Genomic DNA, 24251 nt, shown 5'->3' with positions numbered 1-24251 from the left:
CAGATATTGTAGATAGATTGGCAAAGGACTAGTAAGCAACGCAACGCGTAATTCATCATCATTTAATATTTTAAGGTTTTAAGTGTTTGTCAGTTTGCCGTGCAATAACATCGAGATTATTTAAAATAGGTAAATTTATCTGGTTATTAAAAATATAGATAAAAATAGTAGTCAGCCTTAAAAGGGTACGTATATTTTCTGTGGGATTAATCGTTTTTAATTTGTAAGAAAAAAAAGAAAGGAGTAAAAATTTGACTTCCTCTGTCAACTTTTAATTTGGTTTCTAACAATCCCGAACGCGCCCCAGGCTACGTGCCTTCTACACACGGTAAATTAAAAACGTCTACCCCCTACATCCTCTCTGTAAAATTACTCGTAGACTGGACTTCATAGTCAATGAAATACATCCAAAAATATAATTGCGTCATCGTAATTATATTATTTTTGGACGTATATCGTCATATTTAAATTATCTGTAGAAGTTAGACCATACATCTGTATTAGGTATTTAATAATATAATACATACAATTTTGAAAGTATATCTGAAATTCATAAAGGTATAAGGACATAAAATAAATTGGATTGCTACACAGAATGATATTATGTAAATAATAAGACCATTTCAATACAAATCTTAAATTTATTGAGATTTTGTAGTAGGTACATAATAGGTAGACAAAATTAAACTTAACAATAAATACACAACAAATTTCACTAAAATCGGGTAATTTCATTTTCCTTAGACTTGTTTTCGATAGATTTGCTTTCTTCGATCTCCCTTTTTCGTAAAATGAATAGGCTTCTGTAAAAAATGCAATAAAATATATTATTATTAGAGAGAAAAGTCTATTTCGTTTTGACAAATTTTGTGTTTTGGAAGTAAATGCAAAAAATTGATTTACAATAATTGACGTAAATAATTATCGTCTATTTTGATGACTAGGTTCAAATAAAATTAACCAAATATTAAATTCACCACTCGCCGCTTGTACAATATCACCAACATTTTGGCTCATCGAAATGTAAGAACATACTTTCTGTTTGTGTATAAAAGTCGGTAATATACGATTTGATGAATGATTAGATTTGAATGATTCCGTAGCTATTATAAACATGAGAAAAAAAACTATGCAGACAATTATAATCTTGTTTTCGTCGGAAGTTATAAACGAGGCCAAATTTTGTACATATGTAAATTGCAAATTGTTGATTTTCCGTAATACGTCTCACTCAATACATTAGGTACGATCTATCTCACATAATTGCAATTTTACCTGCGTATTCATCGATTATGTCCGGATTTAAATTAAAATAACTAAAATGTACCAACAGTGCGTGATTTTCCATATTTATTTGTCATGCCGTAGCCGTTATAAATTTAGAAATGGTTATTGTTGTTGACTTACGATAACTTAAACTATGCGATATACGTGTATCCTGATACAGAAGTCGGAATGACAAGATTATTATAGTTCAAGATATTATAATAAATCGTTTAATATTTATAAAATGTTTACCCGATATGACTACATATTATAAATCCTCTTTGCGATTGCCTATATGTGTTTGATTGAACGCAATAAACTCAAAAACTACCTAACTGATTTTCATGCAGTTTTCACCAATTTTATGAAGAAGGTTTAGGTGTATTATTAATGGTCGGTGTAAATTGACTGAAATATGACGATGATTGAGGAAGATGTCGGAAAAATTTATGCTGATTTTTACTGGTGTATGTCGCGTTAACTAAAAGAGTTAATTATATGTATTATTATATAAATGTTGTATGTTATTTTACTTTTAAACCCGAAACGGGTATCTATTAAAATATATAGTTAACCGCACACACACAAAACACCCTCACTTCAAAGAGCATTCCGCAAATTAGATATTATTTTTTTCTGTTGTTAATATTTTTGATCAGAATTCGAATCTTTAAATAACTGATAAACTTTAAATAAGTGATACTTAAATGGATTGTGAGTTTATTTTTGAATCATGACTCATTCTAAACTTTATTTATGTTATAGACAACTTTAATCGCACGAGGAACTTTCTATTCCATAGCCCACTATATAAATGAAGGTCGATGAAGGTGTTCTTTTTGTTGGGAATTATTATCAAAATAGAAAATTCGGTTCAAGGTTGCGTTTAATAGAAATCGTATTGTATCGACGTAAGGGCCAGATATTGACCGCAAAGTTTTATTTTTTGTTAATGTTGAAACATATTACGACATCAATCATTGTTGTCAAACTACTTGACGTGTCAATTTGTAAATGTCTCGTTGTCGTAGTAGCTTTTCAGGCTGCAGTTCTCTAGCTTGTGGGTTCCAATCCCGGGTCTCTAATCAGATATTCTACTGTCAAATAGCAATACTTAGTATTGTTGTGTTCCGGTTTGAAGGGTAGGTGAGCCAGTGTACACAACTATGTCAAACTAACTAACTTTGACATGACTACAAAATAATAACTCTCCGCAAATTCTACTCCCAGAATCAATTCTTAAAAATAATCGCTTAATGTTCGAGTCATGATTTTTTCTTTGTTACAAAACTAGGTGAACGTCATAATGTAATGTAAAACGTTCATTTATTTGTAATCAAACGTTATGAAGTCGGTAATGAAAGTTATCGTAAGGTCTGATTCGTAACACAAAAATAGACTACAATCATATCTAACGTTACAAATGAATACAAACTATATAAATCATTGTTGTAATCGAATTTACGAAAGACGGAGGCAGCCTCATAATGGATACATCAAATGGTTGTAACAATTGTGCTTTGATTGTTTTCTGTTATATAAACTGGGTATTATACGTAGATAAAATGTATGTTATTTGAGTAGTTTAAAGCGCTTTTAATCTAGACTATGCTTTAAAGGGTCTGATTCGACATTTTATAAGATTATTTATATAGGTATACGGCACGTGACTATAATCAAACAACAACAACAATAACAAACACGTAAGTGATGATTATACCAGCTAGATTTTATTCATAATTAACTAGGAACTCTTTTATTTGAAATATAAATGTATTCTTTATTTAAAATTATTAAATATGTATATCCTACACAAAAATCAAGAAACAATAATTCGATGTCTTTCTATCGTTTAAATAACTTATATTGCCTTCTGATTTAAAAATAAGCTTCATTTATTGTCTGGCAACATTATAAACTGTGTGGTATTTTATTATACGATATAAAATACTTTGCCTCGGGAAGGATGCATTCAATTTAACAAGGCATTCGATTGCTTTTAGATCGATAGATTTATCGGAGAATAATGATCGAATATAATAATAGTATCCGGCATTGTTTAGACTTTAAATTATTCAAAATTAAATTTAGTAGCAATATTTAAAATATGTTGATATAAAATCTCATATAATTAATAATGGTAGCTTACTTAATAAACTGAAAATAAAATCTTAGTAGACATTGTCATTACCATACTCTGTTATTACGCCCTATGAACCTATGATTACGCTGAGTCATTAATACTTAAAGCCGAAACAAAGAAATACGATGGCTGTATGGTGGTGGACTATCGCCTGATACTTTTTTACAATATGGCGGCAAAATTATTACGTTATTCTTAGTTTTAACGAAGTGATTGTCACATTGATAGTACCGAGTAGTATAGAAGAGTCAAAAATATTAATCATCTAAATATAAACTTACAAATATAAAACTATGGCAGGAACAGCGAGTGCGGCGCTAATGAGGTAAAAAGCGCCGGAGAATGTTGAGAGTGTGCTGAGGTACACTTTACTGTACACGGGTGAGTAGATCACAGGAACTAAAGCCTCCGATATACTTATTAGAGAGCTAGTTTTACCTGTAACAAATAACTTTATATAAATACAAAGCGACATTATATACTTATAATTAAATTTTGACTTTATATATATACGTTTAAATATAAAGTTTTAAATAATAGTAGTTAGGAAGCATTACTGTTATGATCTCTTAATTAGTTATTATTAAATTGGTAATAAGTTTTAAATATAAATTAGGTTCATTAACCCCTCGTTCACTTGTCTAATTTAATCTCAGTGATTAAGATATATTAATGTTAATGCGGGCTCTTTACTATGATACAATATATAAGTATTAATATCTCAGAATAAAATTGAATATTATTTTAAATGGAACCCTTCGCACGTGTAATATATTATATTCCGAAATACATATAAATATATTTTCATTGTATCGAATTATACAATCTCAGGATACTTCCCGTATCCTGAGCAGTGCATGCTCTTATAAGCGTCCACATAGCCCTAAGCAATTTTCTGTTAATGACCGTATGGGTAAATAGTAAAGACTATTACTGATCAAAGATATAGTCTTAGCGTGAATGCCAATCGTTGGATATAATTTATATTTCGCGACTTAATATACTCTTCATTATATTCCATAATGAAAAGGAGGCTTAATACTTTAAGCGACGGAGCGGGTTGCGCTGTTTCGTTAGTTGTATTCCGCTGCCATGTGGCGCATTACGGGATCGAGGCACCTGCGAGTCAAACATATGCCTACTTCATGTGAGAAAACGCGTAAGAGCATTTTTCCAGCTATAAAAACATGCTTAAGGCGTTAACATAACACAAACTTGTCATAAAAACAAGCTAATAATAATTTTTTAACATTTAAATGACAACTAAATGCAATCAATAAAGCATGTTGCAATAATGAGCTGATAATGTTGATTGTTGCTTGATCATGTGAATCTTAACCGAAGATATCGGTTTAAATACTAGGATGGCACCGCTGAATTTTCGCCGTGTATAATTTGTCTTGCGTTCTGCTGCGAAGAAAAAAAATCGTGAGAAAATCTACAAGAGTCGGATGTCGGTAACAGTGACACGTGTATCCTGCATTGGAGTAACTCGGTGGAATAAACTCCATACCTTCTTCTTAATAGAAAATACCTTAACCCTGCAGTGGAAAGTTTACAAGCTGTCAGTTGTATATTTATGTCGTTATACTTATTATTGTGTACTTCCGATGATCTCAATTTAGATTAGTGCGTATAAACAACTATACACTAATCTCTTAGTCTCGTAACACGAAAGCATTGCAATTCGACACGTCCGGAGAGACCTGGCGTGGAATATTGGCTTTACTTATTATCCGAGAACTAACACTAAACTCCAAGGTATTGAAAATTTCTTGCCAAAATAATCTAATAACTTTTTGCCATCCCAAGCCTAAATTTGAACCCCTAACATTGAGTTCTGTAGCTTCATAAAATAGCCACTAGACAAACAAGGCAAAACAGTTACAATAAAACTAATATCGTATTAAGTAAAAGATTTTGTAATATGTGATAATACTATAACGACCGATTCGTTTCTCAATCCAAGTATAAGAAATTACTAAAGTTAGCGTAATACTATATTTTCTAATAAAACGTGTTCATAGCTACTATGTGTGATGTCATATCTATCTTTACGTATGAGGAGACTCTTGCTGGTATGGCTGTAGGCTTTCCCGTCTTGTTAGGTACCACTAATACTGTCTACCATCAAACTGCAATACTTAGTATTATTGTGTTCCGGTTTAAAGGGTGCGTGAGTCAGTGTAACTTAACATCTAAATTCCCAAGTTTGGTGAAGCAGCTGCGATATAAGGAATGATCAATGATTCTTAAATATCAATGTCTATTAACAATGGTGACCACTCACCCCTAATTATGACATAAAAAAGAGGAGACGCTTATTTACACGTCTACACAAAAATAAGTGTAATGTTTTCAGGGTTCATAAATGTAACCTTTAAATGTCTGAACAGATATCCGGTATCTTTAGAATTATTATATCTTATATCAATTGGATCTCATTTTATTTTGAAAAAATAATTTCTATATGTCAGTCTTGTTCTATCATAATTTATATAAAATTTGTATTATTCTAACACCCAATTGATCCATAAAAATCCAACGTTTCAATGAAGTTTTTAGTATGTTATATTAAATATAAGCATACCTATATTGTAAAGGGCTACATATGGTAAACAGCTGTACCCGCTTTTTTAGACTATTGACGTGACCAGCGTAATTTTTATGATAATATAAATAACAAATATAATGTAAAAACTGTAATATTTCGCTTTGAACATTAAATATTATATTACATTTAAAATGTATACGTTTCGATTACGTTCCAGCTTATCTTATCACGTTTGAAAGACAAAAGCAATCACCATCTCTTCTATTGTAGACAAATTGTAACATTATTGTATTATGAAAATAAAAAACGTTTTTAATTTTTCTAATTCAAGTTATAAGAGCGTATTTTTTACATTTCTATACTGCTTACACAAAGACCCTAATTCTCTATGACACATCGTATCGAGCCTAAACCGTATCTTCTAGGCAAGCGTGCTACATCGTAGACTGTGTCCATCATAGATGCTTAACCTCAGGCAAAACTGCGGTCAAACGCTAGCCTATTAAGGGTAACAAAAAGATGTTATGATTTTTGATTTTATAGAAATACTCTTTGAGGATCGCACTCGAACTCTAACTTTTTAAAACGTATATTAGATCACTTCTGAGTGTATGTTTGATATTTATTTATTTATTATAAGATACATGATTTTATTTTTATTTAATCTACATAAGATTTATTTATATTAAGGTTTTAAAATTGATACATATATCGGTTCAATATTAGCTAACCAAATAATTCCAATATAACCCAATTAATATCCACATAGTATGAACAATCAATTTCAATTATTTATAACCAATTATGAACTGAAATACCTACTAGTTAAATTCTAAATATAACTGTAATAAGCACTAATTGTCATTTAATAAACAAATCGTTTAATTTTATTGGAATTTATTTACGTATTTGTACTTTAATGCGGTTTTAACTAGTTTTAATTGAACATAATTATGAGGAATTTAGGACTTTTCCGCAATAACTAATAACCTAGTTGCCTTATCAATTGTTTTCGAAGGCTATTAACATTCTAATAAAAAAATCCTATATATACCCATATAAGTATATAAAAATATTAATTTTAATTTTGATGATGAAAACACGAATAAGTCTCCCTTGCGTGTATAAGTCATCTCTTTTTCTGCGGTGAAGGATAACATCGTGGCGTTGTCTACATGTGTAGAAAATTCTGCCACACGTGTATCGCACTGGAACATCATAGTGAAAATAGCTCCAAAAAACTTTCTTATAAACAGAGGTCGTATACGACTTGTGTATCAAAATTTTCTTTGAATGAAAATTAACAATTATTTTGCGCACATCTAAAGCACATATTTTGAACGAACGCTCTATCCCTTAAAACGAACTCTAACCATGTTTCATTCCCTTAGCTACGTAATAAATACTAAAAAATATACGAAATGATTTTAATGTTTACGTATTTATAGAATAAGAAAAAAATATGTATATAAACTTATAAGTATGTATAAAGTAAAAAGTAAAGTAACATATCCTATACATGGCCCGCTGTTGGGGTAAGGTCTCCTCGCTTTTTTAGAACGTCTGGAGCTAATTCCACCGCGCAGCTCCAATGCAGGATGGTTATAAAGTAAATAGTTTGAAATTGGTAATAATACCAGAAGTGAAATGACTATTATAATAAGTATAAGAAAAAAAAAATGAAATGCCTTAGCGTTCGAGTTATGTAAAAGAATAAACTTATCTTATAAACTTATATTACCCAATTAAGACAAGTTTAAAGCGAAAGAATAAATGATTAACTAGAACAATTAAAGAAAATTCATAGTTAATATCACAAAAATCCCAAGATATTTACATTTTTAATGCATTCGGCAATATGACATCAAATGTAACCAATATATTATCACAGTTAAAATACGCAGAAGCAACGACAACGAAAGTTTTAGATTTGTAGCTAATCTTAATAATATTCCAAGGACTAACAACATCGTCAGTACTAGTAGTAGTAATATCAATATACTGTGTCATTATTAAACAGGTTTGAACAATTATATTCATATAAATAACCACTAAGACTGGCACTTGTAAGAAAAATTTATTTTTTTAAATATAGTATATTATTTATAATATTTTACTTGGTGGTAGGGCTTGGTACAAGTCCTCGGAAGGAACCTTTTACTCACCATATATTCTACCAATAGTTTTAATCTTTGGTTTGAACGGTGCAGGGCCAGTGTAACGACAATCACAAACTGTGATATAAGGAATGATTAATATTTTATACAGAGTCAATATCTGTGATCGCTTGCCATCATCAACCATTTGCCAGCCAGCCTGCCTAATGAAAAGAAAATTTTTGCTGCACTATTTACCAATCACAGACTCAAGCACTGTAAATAAAAAATATTTCATCAACTGTCAAAGCTACGCTTTTATGGAGACAAGAGATTATGCCCGTAGATATAGAATAACTATTAAACAATACGATTCCAGACAAGCTTGCACAAAAATCTGCAACGTATTAAGTTGTACAGTGCCTAAAATTTATTATAAATTAAAACCCGCAGTGTTATCCTGTAAAACTTTACTTCGTGAAATGTTGAAAACCGACTTATATTTCAATCGAAGGAGGAATACAGATAAACAAACCTTAGATTCATGTATGCAACGCGATTTGTTAATAGCTATATTGTGGGCTACAAATATTTATTGACTAATATAATCTTTATTTACAATACAACACGATTTCACTAAACTACTTATATCCAATATAATTTTACTTCCAAAGTTCCGATAACAGTGTCGTCGTCGTTCTAAACGCCATTTTTTCGCAAATCCACAGTAAATATCATAGATTATTCAAGCTCTACTACTGTCACGACTATCTCTCAACATATTTTTTTCGCAATCGAATTAAAAAGTAATCGTTGCCGTTTAGTCGTTTACTTATTTAACACACAACGATCTGATTGGGGTCACACGAAGTTAGATCGCAATAGTATCGGGATACATTTAAAAAAAAAGTATTGTTTTCCGTTGTATATAAAATACAGTTCTACTGGAAATGCTCCTATAATTGAGATACAGAGAGTTCGAAATGTAATTTTCATAAGTTTAACCTTAGTAAAGAAAAAACGAATATAAATGTAAATATCTTTGTATGTTTTTCTAAATAGAATGAATAAAATAACATTACCATAATATTAGCTATTAATGATCCATTCTTAATATCCAATTAAATAATAATAATTTACCGGATAATTTGAAAACGTCAATTCATTTAATACAAAGACTTTTCATTTGGTAAATTTTATATAATTTTAATTAGCATTTCGAATCCCACGAGGTTAATCTTTTATTATTAGGAGTTTATATTATGATCAAAAGTGTGGTAATGAAAATTAATCTTTTACTTAATGAACGTAGCTAATTATTGCGACGGACAATACGTTTTTGTTTCGAATACTTTATATAGGTTAATATATTATATAAGAAGTAATAAAACGTAATAAATGTTGTAACCTTGAATAGAAATCACATAAATACGTCAGAAGTGAATTCCTTAATAAATATATTTCGTTTATTAATGTAGCAAGAAATTTTGTTTTTAGTATTATTGTTGTAATTTAACGTTTAATCAGTGTATGTATTTTAATACGTAAAAATGAGAGACTTAATTTCTTAAGTATTTTATATTCCAAATCAATACGTCTGATGATATATTTACAGTTCGTTTGAACTTAATTTTATATGTTAAAACGATGATTCAAATCTATTGGATAGAGTGTACATATATTAAATTAATTTTTATTTCTCTATTTCATCAAATATTACAAATAACCTTATCAGGGCTACGAAGTATAGCGACATGTGATGGTAGATGCATACACATAACGTTTAAACACGTTTAATTTATATTCCGAACTGGTGGTAGCTTTACTTGATACGGTTCTGTAAAAATGACGACGAATAAGTGCTTGTAAAAGCCTACTTGAATAAAATATATTTTGTTTTTGATTTCGATACTTTATAAGGTATTAAATACTTTCGAGGAATCTTTGTTTTTCTTTGATTATATATTTAAATATATATATAAATAGCATAGGTACTGTCATGACATAAAACATTAAAAAAAACGTATATTAAATAAGGATAGCGCTCTAATGCCAATACAGAAGATATGTATTAAAAAAATACACCTAGACGTTATTTTCAAAACATATGATATAATTAATGTATGTAATAATTACCTAATTAACAAAAGGATCCCCAAAGTATGGAGGAACATATATTGACTTGTCAAATGTATCAGATAACTGATTATAATGGAATTTCCAGACGTCTTTGGAATTTTCCTGTTTCTGTTATAGGTACAATTAATTGCCGCGCCACTCAAGTGAAACTATGCAGTCACTTTGGAAACTGGTCACAATTAAAATCGTTAAAAATATGTTGTTTAATAATAATTGAATTCAATTTTTATTTTTGTGTTATATTTATAAAATTATAATTTGAATTTTTTAATTCAATTTTTTAAAAGATATAATGAATATTTTAATAAATATTATAAAAAAAAAAACATTAAAATAAAGCGTAAATTACTTGTATGATATAAACGCCATGTTTGTTGTCTGGGGGGTTACTGTGAATTTCTTGATGGAAACTTGTAACTTTTTATTAGCATAAACATGACTGTAAGTATAAAGCGAGGTCTTCAAAATCGACAGGTTTATAAGTCAACTACTGATAACCGGCCTCATTTATATATCAACTACTATTAACTGCCTAGTTGTGTAATGTCGTAGAGATCATACGTTTCTCTGCGATCTCATTGATCATAGATACGTCTATATGGAATCTTTTAACCGGATTTGGTTATGCTTTACCTGAAAAAGATACGTTTTGACCATAATGCATCAATATTAAACAAATATTTTGACTTTCTTTGACTGGATATCTCGTTTTATCTCTTTGTGGAAATCAGCTCTAGTGTCAAGAAAACTAATATGACTTATTAAACAAATATCGTAAAACAAATGAAAATATATTGCGCTTTAGTTAACATTGTTTCACTCCATGGAATTTTATAGCTACGACAATTTAATATTTATGTTTATTATCTCTCATTTTGTTAGTGTACATTGAATACTAATTACATAAGTAATTTATAAATGAAATATTTTATTTAAATTGTTAAAAACTATTATCTTGTTGCCACCAAAAATTGTAATTAATTTTTCTTAATCATTGCTTAGTAGGTAACCCTGAATATGATGATGGAAGATTCGATGTTTTATCATATGACAGACACTGAGTTACACAATAACAAGGCCTTTGTGTTGAAAACAAATAGTAACAAGTTATTATTAAAATAAATTATTTACTGAGACCATTATTATTATAAAATAGGCTTATACCTCTAGGTCTAAGTAGACTTATGAAATATTGCAAGATGTTGTCGAATTTACATTAGCGACCATCAAAAGACAAAGGCTTTGCTTTGCATTCATTTTCAATTCAATACATTTGTACTTGGTATTATACAATACTGTTCATAGTATATGATATCCCCGAAGATCGCGTTTTTTTCACGTTAATTTTTATAACTGTAAACGTCAGATTTGGCTTCATGTCCTAAGGCTGTTGCTTATTATTCTAAACAAATGTTTTTTCTTTTCTTTAAGCAACTAATGTTCTCTTAAATCGTATAAGTTTAATGTAAATAAATTGTAATCAATTGGTCTACTTCTATTGTATTTACATAATTAAACACGCGTCACTTTTTATCTAAGTTTGGTTTGTACACCTGTCATATTGCTTAATTAAATAGACATATACGAATGCTCTTTATATTTAATATTCATTAAAATAGAAATTTACTACGTAATAGTTATTAATAATTATTGTTTTATTGCATTGGAATCGAAATTTTTATTGATAAATTTGAATTTCAATTTAGAAAAAAAAATACTTTTCTTGACGAAAATTCGGCGAGGTATATTACCCATAGGGTAAAATATAAAACTTTATTAAAAAAAAAAAAGTCAATGATGAAAAAACATCAATCAATTTTCCGCATAGTATATAATATTAGTAAGGATTTATAGATGTTCAAATTTGTAATCTATAAAATAGCTTTAAAAAAATTAAGGCTAACAGGACACTTACCAGTTATAAAATCGTTAAGATATATAGATATCTATAGAATAGATTCGGTCGTTATTGCCCGCAGATTCACTCTCATATATTTTTCAGGGATAAAAAGTAATTTTTCGGTTTGTACACTATCGCTATGCAATAAATCTCGACGATTTATTGGGTTCCGGACTCCGTTGTTGGGTAAAAATTGGTAACCAATAATTTCACTTTTGCGTTTATAATATTAGTAGGGATACAACTTACCGACTTCATCCGCCTTCACGAGTTTCGTAGCAATTGATCTCAGGGACGTTGCGCCCGCGGCACTGAACATATCCAATACTGGGCCCAGGAAGTATACCGTTCGAGACGGAGCTAGCGCGTATACTAAGCTTGCTGCTATCCTGCTCACACACGCCACGACGCCTATAATACTGTCCTCTATCTTCCATCTTTTGCTGAATAAATATATCGTTATGAAGGATCCTGTCAAATACAAAGGAGACGCTTGAATCGCACACAATATTAGGTTAAATACAAAACTACAATATCGCGAGTCTAATATAATAATAATAAATAATAGGGTAACTAGGGTTTAATTATCTTAATAAAGGCTTAATTTCAATTAAGTGTTACTGGTTCGTAATGTAGATTCTACCAAGAAAAGCCGGTAAGAACCTAATCCATAATTAAGCCTACAGCCCTACTACTAAACAACGTGTTAAAATTAATAATGAACATATGAAATATAAAAAATAAAAGGCCACGTAGAGAAGGTTAATTTCAATTTATAACTTTTGACACTCCACTTAGCCTTTTTTTTTATTAATAGCAGCGAATTTATTTATTTCAAAATACATTACATTAATAAGAATTTCCCACGCTAATATTAATATTTGTTTTAATAAAACAATTTGACTTAGCGTCTATTTGAATAGAAATCTCTTTCCGGTAATGAGACGTTATCAACTTGTTGATGAATAATTGTTAATAAGAGGAAATATGTATCTTAAGCTAACATTCCAACGGAAATTTTAGGTTAATACCTATTATTGAAAATCTTAAAACATTGTGAAATTCAATTTTATTGCAAAAAATTTAACTCAAAATTTTATTAATATCACTAATCACACACGTTTACTCCGGTGCGTTTAACGAGTCAAGAAAAACAAATATTAAAAATAATTTAAACAATTAGGAGATCATACTAGGAGAAACTAAAATAAGATAAATCTTGTTAAAATAATAAAATTAAATTAAAAGCAGTTTTTAGTGAATTGTTTTAAATGACTTCTAAAAAACCAATCGCTAACGAACCGAGACTTGCTATCTATTCAATCGTACCTACTTCAGTAACAAGATATACCTATTTACATTTGACTAGTCATAAATAAAGCAAAATAAAATTAGATAAAAGGTCACAATGTAAAAGTTTTTAAACTGGTCTGTCTTTCGCAAATTCTGAGCCGTAGGTCCATGAACTCTGGTTGGGAAATCGTTTATTTCATCGAAGTGACCGATTGTTTATGATCGAGTCAACCATAGATTCTCTGATTTTCACGCTCCGTTGCTTGTAATACGTATAATTAACGTCTGCTTAATATAGATAGGTACTGTAATCATTCCATCCTTACTCAACGCTTTGCTTCATCTTCAAATTGGAAGTAAGTTTATTTTAAATAATAAAATAAACATATTTACAATTTCAAAATGTAAAATATATAAGTTACATATTGAGTGTTTACTGTCAATATACGAAAATGTTTTCTAAAGTATATAATTGTAATGAACAGGTCATTGATCCGATATATAGATAGACGGACAAAGGTTATCTTCGCCGATAGATATAAACACACGGAGAAATATAAGCTGATTATTAAATCTTCAACGCGTTGTCAATTATGGGACTTAAGATGTTGTTTTTTTTTAAGGTTTCACAAACCATACAAAATACTGATTGACGCTAGAACAACTGACGATTATGGCTACCCAGTAGGCAGGTACCAACCTACCTAGACAGCATATGAATACATCGATTAATAAGGTTTCGTAAAGACAGAAAAATACACAAATATTTGGTATCTAAATTAGTGATCGATGATAACTAATTCCAGACATTATTTTTTCTTCAATAGAATCTACACGATCCAGTGGTTGCTCGATATTTATATAAATTTCATTAAAGTATGTTTTGATTTAATATTATATGACATTTATTAAATTAACTTACCGATGGTGCCGACGAGGACGGAGTAGGTGAGGAACAAGCTGTAGTCGATTTCGGTGAATTTGAACTTGTAACGAGTGAACCAGTACGTCATCTGCGCCTCACCTTTATTTCAAATGAATGATCTATTAGTCTCGCAAACAAAAAAATAGCAAGGAATCGACGACGGCACAGATGGCGTCGTCCTAAACAAATTCTGAACAAAATTAAAAACAAACGTTGCCTAAAACCATTCTTATTAATGCGACACAATAATTGTCTTCATTTCAATTAAATTCATATCATCAGTGATGACATTAATTAATCAACAGAACTTATAGTTGGTAATTCCATGCATAATTATTTATGGCGAGGCTAATTAACAGACAGAAAAATGTTGAACATAAATACATTTAATCAATCGAAAATGACGTCTTATGTTATTTTTAATTAAGTTTAGAGTAAATTGTTTTTTTTTTTTTTTATTTATACAAACAGAAATATTAGGATATTGTGAAACCAATCAAGTACTAACTAATATTCATAACAAGAGACATCGCTTTCCAATCCATAAAGTGGAAATAAAATTTGCAAAGTAACAGAAAGTTTACTTTTTTGTGTTGAGTGCTTTTTTGTTGATAAAAATAGATATTTAGCTGTTGACAAATAATTAAACAGACGAACTTATCACATCCATCAAAAGTCATTACATATAATTTGCCTCCACTGGTGACAGGAGGCCTGAAACGTTTTTTGCCCAGAGGATCGGAATTGCGATTCAACGGGGAAATGCTAGAAGTATTTTTGAAACTATTAACCGCGCTCATGATTTGTACGGTAACTATTATTTAATTTCCATTAATAAATAAATCTTATGTATGTAAACTTAATAATATATCACATACATAAAATAGTTCGTAAATATGAGTGTATATTATCATCTTATATACGTTATAACAACATAACATAAGGTTTTGATGAATTTTTACTATTTAAATTATGAAGTAGCTAATTTCTGACGCTTGAGTTTCACTAGTTTAGAAGTGAAAAGAAGAAGAACTGCATTGTTATAATATTTTAAACAAATATTACCTTATAATAAATAAAAAAATATATTTAGCGGACAGTTGTGTAGTATTATTTTTAAAAAACTGACGATATTTAAGATATTAAAAAAAAAAAAATGGTGTAATCTATATTTTCGCATTAAATTCCCTTTCAAAACTTACTTTATTTTATAATGCAATTTATTTGAAATGCTTTTTATAATTTGTAATATTTTTTTGAGTATTTGAAATAGTTTTTTTAATAAACTTTATTGAAATATATTAAATTTATTTGTTAACAATAACAAGCTTTCGTATCATAAGGATGTTGATATCTCGGTATTTTATAATCTTAAAAGTATTAAGTCAATTCTACTTAAAACAATCATCCAAGTGGCTTGTTGCCAATTTCACTCTCCTCACATAAACGCCATAGAATTTCTAATAAATTTTAATAATAGTACACCATCTTTATTTTCCATAATGGTCATTGTATTACAAACTGAGAACGTTATAGTTTTCAACTTAATCATAATAAAAATAATATACTTTAATAATGGAAGTAATTCAACATATGAAGTATATATATATTGACGTCGATCATGTTATTAACCCTTTATAAATTAATTTCGTTACGAGCTCTTGCACCAACCCATATAAATAAACTTTTCGTTTCTATTTGATATTTCAACGATTCGACTTATATAAACAGTCGCAATGGCCCAATGACCTTCAATCTTAACCGATAATACTTAATTCAAAACCGGGTCCACTGAATCATTGAACATCGCTGAATTCATGTGCTTAAATTGTGTATATAATTAATTCATTCCGTGCTCGGCGGTGAAGAAAAACATCGTGAAGGATCCTGCACTTGGCGGATGAGAAACTGCTACATGTATATACCAAACTCGCAAAGCAGCGTAATGAAGTTGCCCTCAAAAGGGAGAGGGCGCCTTTACCCATCAATACTAGTAAAGTTAATGTCCCACGACATTAATTAACTTTTTACTTTTTTTGTGACTTATTTTTATCTTTATTTAATGTTGATTATATGAGATTTTTAAAATTTATATAACGCGAGCGAATTCAAGAGTAAATAAGAAAAAAGCAGCTCTTTAGCATAATATAAAATCTCCTATAAACTTTTACAATTTTGCTTTTACTTGTACAATTGGCATACGACGGAGAAAATAGTTACAAAAATAAGATTTAAAAAAGTATTTGCATATTTAAAAATGTATGAAGAACATCCAATATTGTAAAATTATTGGCGATATTTTGAAGAATTGCGAAAAGTCTATCTTTTATCCACTAACCACAGCACTATGAAATAATATACAATACTTCTCCTCAAAGGGAGGCCTTAGCCCAGCAATGGGACAGCAGGCTACTTTGTACGTATATTCTATTTCAAAAGATTAATCTATTTAGTGCATTAGAAGCGTCAACAGAGAATTTGAACATTTGTGGTCGGGTCGGGAAGAATAAACGTACTTAAGTAAGACCAAAACGTGTTTCATAGCATATATAAATTACGTTAAATTTCAATTGGAAAAAATCAAAGTGATATATTAAAATTATAATCCGTTTGAAGCCGGGGTACAAAGCTAGTTCAATACAAAATGTGAGTATATTCCCACGTGATATTACAATAATATGTATAATAATATAAGGATTTAGACACAACATGTAGGTTGAAGATAAGCTAAATGGAATGTAGTTTATAAATTATATCTGGGGACGCCAAAATAAACAAAAAATGACCTGATTTCTTGTACTCATCTCAATCGCTCTAACTAAATTTGTCACATATTACTTTGATAATAAATTCAACTACATTTATAAAAATATAAGTATTACAAAAATAGCAACGATTTACCCGATACAGATTTTATCAAAAGTCAAAAGATTGTTGCCAAAAAGTGAGAAATCTGTGTTTATCAAACGCCCGCTATCAGCGTTTAATGGTAATACTATTAATTTTTTTTTTGTGTATTGAAAATAGGTTGCTGTAACGAGTTCCTATTACTTTAACAGTTCGACAAAAAAAAAATTTACCAATATTTTAAAATTGAGAATTGCAAACAGTTAAAACACGCCAAATATTTCAGTGTAATCCCGAAATTAAACTGTTGTGTTGGTACTAATAATGTATGAATTAAGCGAATGCAATAAACTATAGATATTCAAAATATTTACCATATGAATGTAATTCCAGTGGCTGAACTGAAAATTTACTGAGTTATATTATTATTGGAGTATGTGTCCGAAAACGGACGGACGGGACGGACTTTTCTTAAACCCTGAACTTTTAGTCAAACAAATTAGTTGCTATGGACGTGAATAAAGGAATCAATACCATGGTCCACAAAAATCGTATTTCATTTATATAGTTTGATGACAAAGGTATTTTATGTTCGTCTATTATTAGAGAAGAAAATATGTTATTATACCCTGTTCAAGTTAGCTTGATCTTTTTGATAGACGGGCTACTGATGAGAAACAGAAAATATAACATATATAACAGTCAATGAAACGATGGAATGCGTAATTCAAATTAGAATTCAATTATTTTTTTAACATATTTTTCTAAAAATTAATAATAATTTATACCAGCTAAAGAGACCCCAATCACTAGCCAAAGAGACCCCAACCAAAAGGACCCCCGTTCGTAACAATAACTTAACAATGATCTTTAATAAGGATTTTTGTAATCGATATTTGTAGCAGTTACTGCCTGATATTCGCGTCCCTACCGTCCGACCAATGTAAAATTATACAAGCGTCTATTATTTTCAGTGTTTCTTTTTAAATTTTACTTTAAAGCAATAATATATGTATAATAAAAAGTCTTAAAATTTTCGGATAACGCTTGAATCTTTAGGAACTTTTGTATTATATGTATTTTTTAAAAATATTTTTACAATTTTTAAAATTATTAAATTAAGAAAATAATATGTTCGTCATTGCAAAGTTAGATTGTCGATCACAAAAGTTTACATCTGTCAAAAAGATCAAGCTGTCTCGTAATAGATATAGGGTGGAGTGAGGTTTAATGGTTGTCAAACTGTTTTTGGAGTTTTTGTTAGCGATTATTTTCAAAGTTATCGTGGGTATCGTTGGTCGTCAGGTTTTAGGTATTACTTACTTGTATTCAAGCTTGCTTCATAACAAATTTCATCAAATTCGGTCTATTTGTTTGGTAATGAAAGATTAACACTTAAGACACAGTTACTTTCGAATTTATAATATTAGTATAGATAGTCTCTGTGACGTAATAGTGATGCATAGTGAGCTAAGTTAAGTTTTAAATGTAGCCCAAAGTTTGGCACGTCATCCTTTCGTATGGTTATGGAAATATTTTTGATATTTCTAAGAAAGGATTTTTAGAAATATACATCTAATTTATGAGGGGTTTAATTGTATGAATTTTATCAGCACTAAGTTAGAATGGGTAGGTTAGTTATATATGAATATTTTTACATTTCATGTCTATAAGGAAGCCAGCTACAAAGATAATATTAAAGAGTATGTTGATCTAAATAATAACTTAATCTTAAGCATGTGACACACGTGAACTATAACCTACATAAACAGAGTAAATGTTAACGTTACTTCTAAGATATATATTATCTCTGTATTTATTATTCTAATTTTTCGCAAACGACTGTACGTACGACTAATTTTTTTTCAATTGAAGTATTTATATTTGAAATTTCAAGGCATTTCAATTAATATATGTCGCACTTCTGTCTCGTAAAAGCCTACTCTCCTGCGGGAGGATTTGGAGCTTACTCCACCACTCCAGTCAATTATGGTTAGATGGATATATACCATAGTTTCTTTTGATATTTACAGGATATTTTCCTTCACAGCCGATTGCGAGATAAATTACAATTACAAATTCATTAGTGACCGGATTTTGACCCTTGTAGTATTTAACTGGGTAGTATTAATCTTAAAGTCTAGAAAGATATAATTTACATGCCACGGAACACGGTTTGTCTAAATGAACCTGCTTATTAAGAGTATTCGTTTGTATTACAGCACACATGCTTAGAAAATACATTGGACTTTAGTTTAATTCATATACCTATGTAACTTAAACACGCATAACTTAGCTTAATGTGCATGCATAGAGGCTTGCGTTTGTTTAAAGTACGTTCAAAACATTTATACTCATATAAAAAAAAATGAGTTCATTTGTAAAATATTATGATTATATATTTTTTTGTTATCGTATGATAAAAGACACGACATTAAACATATTACTATGTTAATATGTAAATCTTATTTGTTTGTTTCTCATACTATAATAATTTACATTTCAGAACGGAAACAGTCTACATAGTAAGTATGGTTTATTATTAAGCTAGCTTTCATCTACTTATTTATAATTTTAGATTGAAGAAATAAAGAAAAAATACTGTTCTTTCCGGCTTAGGAAGTTGATTTTTCGGCTTCACTATAATGTGCATGTATTATCGTGAATCTTCCTCTTGAGCGACTCTGTTTATTAATGAAAAACGCATTAAAATCCGTTGTGTAGCTTAAAATATCTAAGCTTACAGACGGCAGGAAGCGTTTTATATTCATACGATTAAAAAAAAATTTAAAAGAAAATATTGGTTAAATTTATATGGCACTGAATATTAAAAAATACACTGATTTAACCGATTTTTGTTTTAAAAAAAAATATATATTTTTTTTTAATATGAACTCGTTTTGGGTATAATACATACTTGAGTTAATTCTAAGTAAATTAATATGAATACTTCGAATCATTAAGATATGAATAATATACTATGAGATGAAATATTAACTTTAAGTCAGAGTATAGTCCAAATCATCTTCCTATTGGATTCACGTTAGTCATCTTCTAACACTTAGTATCGTCAAGATTACGTATAAAATAATACATTACATATAAATAATTAAAATAATTACTTACTATTAAAGAAGTCGTAAATAATAAATATATCAAAGCGTACTAATGAGTACGTACGATATCTAACATTTCAACCGCTATACAGCCAAATATCATAAAATAAATAAAAAAAAAACGACTAATAAAATAACTGCATACAAACCAATTTAACTATACTATACACATACTAGACACATACAGGTTGCCTCGTGGCTCGTTTTCCCCACTTAACATGTACATATGCACGATCAAAGAAATTATAAACATAAATTAAGCACACGTCGATTAAGAGGCTCTTGTCCGGATTTGAACCCGGAATATTCGTTTAAGAATCACGTGTTCATAATCCATATCCTTAGCGGTAATAATAAATTCTTATATTCGTTTTATTAATGTTGCCCTTAATTATAATTCAATTTACAAAATTATATAAAATTTTATGAATAAGTTGGTATTTATAGATTAAAAATTTTCGAATATACTAATTGTCCATAATTTGTTTAAATAAAATGATAAATATATTAAAGGTGGCAACATTAATTTACTTACACAAATACAGAGTATATCATGCTCTTATTAGTTGTGACGTAGCCAGGTAAAGAACCGAATACTTTTAATTTGTAATTATAACGATTAAATAATAGCATCAATTTGTAACATTAATTTCATACGTGTGTTGTTAAGTGACGCACTATCTCGATTTATACGACATATGCTCTTTGTCTAGTCTGATAGGTCACGTAGGAGGGCTTAGGAGCTATCTATGACTTAACATTTGCCTCAGCTATCACGCAGTATCGCTTTATTTCGATACTTCATAGAAAACGACCTAGTGACTCTTGCACTATAACTGTATGTGAGGAGGCATTTCTTTTTATAATTAATAGTTAAATATATTGAGATTATTTAAAATATTTACCGTCATTTTTTTATAAAGTGGTACGTAATTGTTGGATATTTCAATAATTTATTATAAATAATAACTTAAAGTGAACTCATAAATCATTTAAACTCTGTCGAACTATGTTAATAAAAAAGCGAAGAAAAAATATTATAAGAAAATAATAAAAAAAATATATACTATTAGTCGTTGATAAAAAAATTATATAGTATTTATAAAAAATCTAATTAAAAATTGATTTCTAAAATATATTATATATTATCGTTCAATTTTATGAGAACTATTTTTTAATAGAATGCTCTGCCAGACAGCATTACGTAGAAAAAGTATTAAGTGTACGTTTATTATTATTATTATATGTTCATATTATATATATTAATTGTATAAATACAATCATTTGTTTATTTTATGTCCGTCTATCGCCGTTTATTACAATTATAAATAACATATTATTAAGATAATATTTAAATAAGACGCACAAAATAACACGTCAGGAAAATTAACAAGCTTTGGAAATAGCATCACAATCAAGAATATTTGCAATTAATTTATTCGTATTATTTAATAATTATATGAAATTTCTATTGTTTGGTACACCTAAAAAACATATACGTATAGTTGAAACAATAAAATAACTAATTTACACATTAATATTAATATAATAAGACAAATTTTATTAAACAATAACATCAAATTTGTAGGCTTTGTTAACTAACTGCATACTATAAAAATACTATAAAGTCTCGTCCAAAACCGCTCTAAACATTTCTCTTCTAAATTCATTAGACAAATGTGTTGGATTTATTGTCTTACTAAATAGTAAATAAAACTAATTATTTAGTAGGTACAGCTGATGAATAAAGAACTTTAACCCACGATAATAGTTACTTGACATAGTGTAAATAATGATATTTCAATGAATCGTAAAGTGACACTATTTTTTTGTTTTTATAAATTGATAATAATGGTGTACTCAAATTAAAGTTCAAAGTACTATAATTTTATTGAATAAACTACGATGTATTATTTTAAGCGACTTTGAAGTTTTCGAAGAGGAGGTGTTTGATGCGTCTGTTTTATGGCACTATTTGAAAATATATAATAATAAAAAAAAAGATGAAACAAGTAGGTAATTTCATTCTTAAATTTTATTTGTGAATAATAATATCGGATTTAAGCTTACATACTCGATGACATGAGTCTATGAGTGTTAGATAAAATAGTTTTAGGAGATCATTATTAGCAGATAAGCGATTGATTTATAATAAATATATTATCAAGTTAAGCGAAATTAATTAATGAAATTGCTATTTATTTCGTGTAAGTGAGAGTGTGAATTTACATTTAAACTACAGCTTGAGATTTGTCGTTGATTTATTGCTGAACAATAACGTAAGAAAAAGGAAATTTGTATTTGGTCGTAAAATGTAAATAAAATCAAGCGATCTGCACACATGTGGTATGTTTTACGACGACAATACAGCATATGATATTTTTTGATTAACAATTTTTTAGAGTAACATTTTTTTCTGTTTGCAATTCAATCAAAAAAATATTCGGTAATCATGAAGGAAAATATTTTTTAATGTTTTAAGATATTCATAATAATGTGGAAGATACTTGTGAAAATTACCTAAAACGGGTCCAACGATGAACATGTATGCAAACATAACCAATATAATTTGCATACGCCTCGAGCCTTGGCGCTTCTTGAACGCAACGTTCACTGTTGCCGCGAAGTCCTGCGCTGAGAACATTGAAAATATCGTCTGGGGTTCGTCATTGTCTATTTTTTTCCTAGTCTTTTCCTTCAGTCGAATGACGATGTAAACGAAACCGACCATATAGAAAAAGCACGCTACAGTAAAAACACCGTAATAACCGAAACGTTTTGTCATTATTCCACTAAGAGCAAGACCGATCGGCCTGCTTAGAGTCAATATAGCCGTAATAATCCCTAAGCGGAAAGTCCGTTCAGAATCACTTGTGATGTCCGTAATATAACTGTACACAGCCATCGTCATGGCAACGCGACCACCGGCCAGGGCTGGAGGAAGACCCTCTATGAGGGCTGTTTCGTTTAGACCAACTTGAAGGAAAAATACTGTACTCAGGATAATACCGAAAATTGATAATAATTTGCCTAAAATTGGAAGCACCATGAAACTCTTCCGGTTGCCTGTGCGATCGCTCCATGCACCCACAAAAAGGGTTAGTATTCCCGGTAACGCCGTTTGCAATGGAAAACTCCACGCAGTCATACCGGCTACCATTTTTTGGACACTCTTTTCTTGTTCTGTATAATTGTGCGTACGCCCTTGCATAATATGAAGGCATGTCTGTTCGTCGTATTTTAAATTCACTAGACATGATTTCTCTAAGCACAAATTCTGAACAGCTAATCCCGCCAAAACACTCGGTAACACATAACATATTACATACGGTTCCACGGTCACTTTCGATTTCAGAGCCCATGTTTTTTTGATAAATTCCTTTAATCGCCCGCTTAATTTTGTCTCAGTTTTTTTTATTTCCTTATCATACGATTTGCACTTGCATGAATCTAAACTCGCGATCTTTTCTCCGGGTACTTCGACCCGCAACGTCATTTTGATTACTGACTGCTAGTGTTTGGTTCATTTGTTTTTAACATACTACACGTATATATTTTTCTTATTTAATTATCTTTACGTGTGTGTAGTAACTATACAAAATATATCACGGAATTTAAAATCGATTTAGTCGCGAGCGATCGGTGGCGCGTGCGACTTCTGATTGTCCGTTAAGTAGTAACGTAGCGACTGTTTTGGTCGACTTCGACTCGACTACTGCCATCATCCGACTTCTGTCATTGATTAATTTGTATTTTATCATATTATTACATAGCTACGAACACAGTGAGTGTATAAACAGACTGCAATCGGTTTACAATAATATTATTATGGTCATTATTATAATTTTATTCACATGGTTCACCTTGAGAATTCCTAGATATGCCCTAAACATTTTTGTTTGACAAATTTATTTTTTACTTTAATTAAAATAATACGACTACGTGTTTTAATCAATACGAATGCAATTTACC

The 24251-nt window shown here is 29.6% G+C and overlaps 1 protein-coding gene across 1 annotated transcript; it reads right to left on the bottom strand.

The window, feature by feature from the left end:
• Positions 1-621: 621 nt before the first annotated feature.
• On the bottom strand, positions 622-23982 carry LOC113399360 (uncharacterized). The gene is made up of 5 exons (XM_026638475.2): positions 22800-23982; positions 14314-14415; positions 12348-12569; positions 3691-3847; positions 622-803 (listed from the first exon to the last, which is right to left on the bottom strand). The coding sequence occupies exons 1-5, from the start codon at positions 23773-23775 to the stop codon at positions 716-718; spliced, it is 1545 nt and encodes a 514-aa protein (XP_026494260.1). The 5' UTR covers positions 23776-23982; the 3' UTR covers positions 622-715.
• Positions 23983-24251: the final 269 nt, after the last annotated feature.

Source organism: Vanessa tameamea, chromosome 18 (genome assembly GCF_037043105.1).
Source record: "Vanessa tameamea isolate UH-Manoa-2023 chromosome 18, ilVanTame1 primary haplotype, whole genome shotgun sequence".
In the NCBI taxonomy this organism is placed as follows: Eukaryota; Metazoa; Arthropoda; class Insecta; order Lepidoptera; family Nymphalidae; genus Vanessa; species Vanessa tameamea.
Note: the sequence above shows the minus strand (reverse complement) of the source record. Positions and strands in the feature narration are given on the sequence as shown.

Bases quoted from the DNA above. Each gene is read 5' to 3' on its own strand.
- LOC113399360 (XM_026638475.2), bottom strand. From the start codon at position 23,775: ATGACGTTGCGGGTCGAAGTACCCGGAGAAAAGATCGCGAGTTTAGAT. The intron at 12,570-14,313 runs GTAAGTTAATTT...TGTATTTGACAG, and splicing joins CGTCCTCGTCGGCACCATCG to GATCCTTCATAACGATATAT. The intron at 804-3,690 runs GTAAGTTTATAT...CATTTTTTACAG, and splicing joins CCTGCCATAGTTTTATATTT to AAGCCTATTCATTTTACGAA.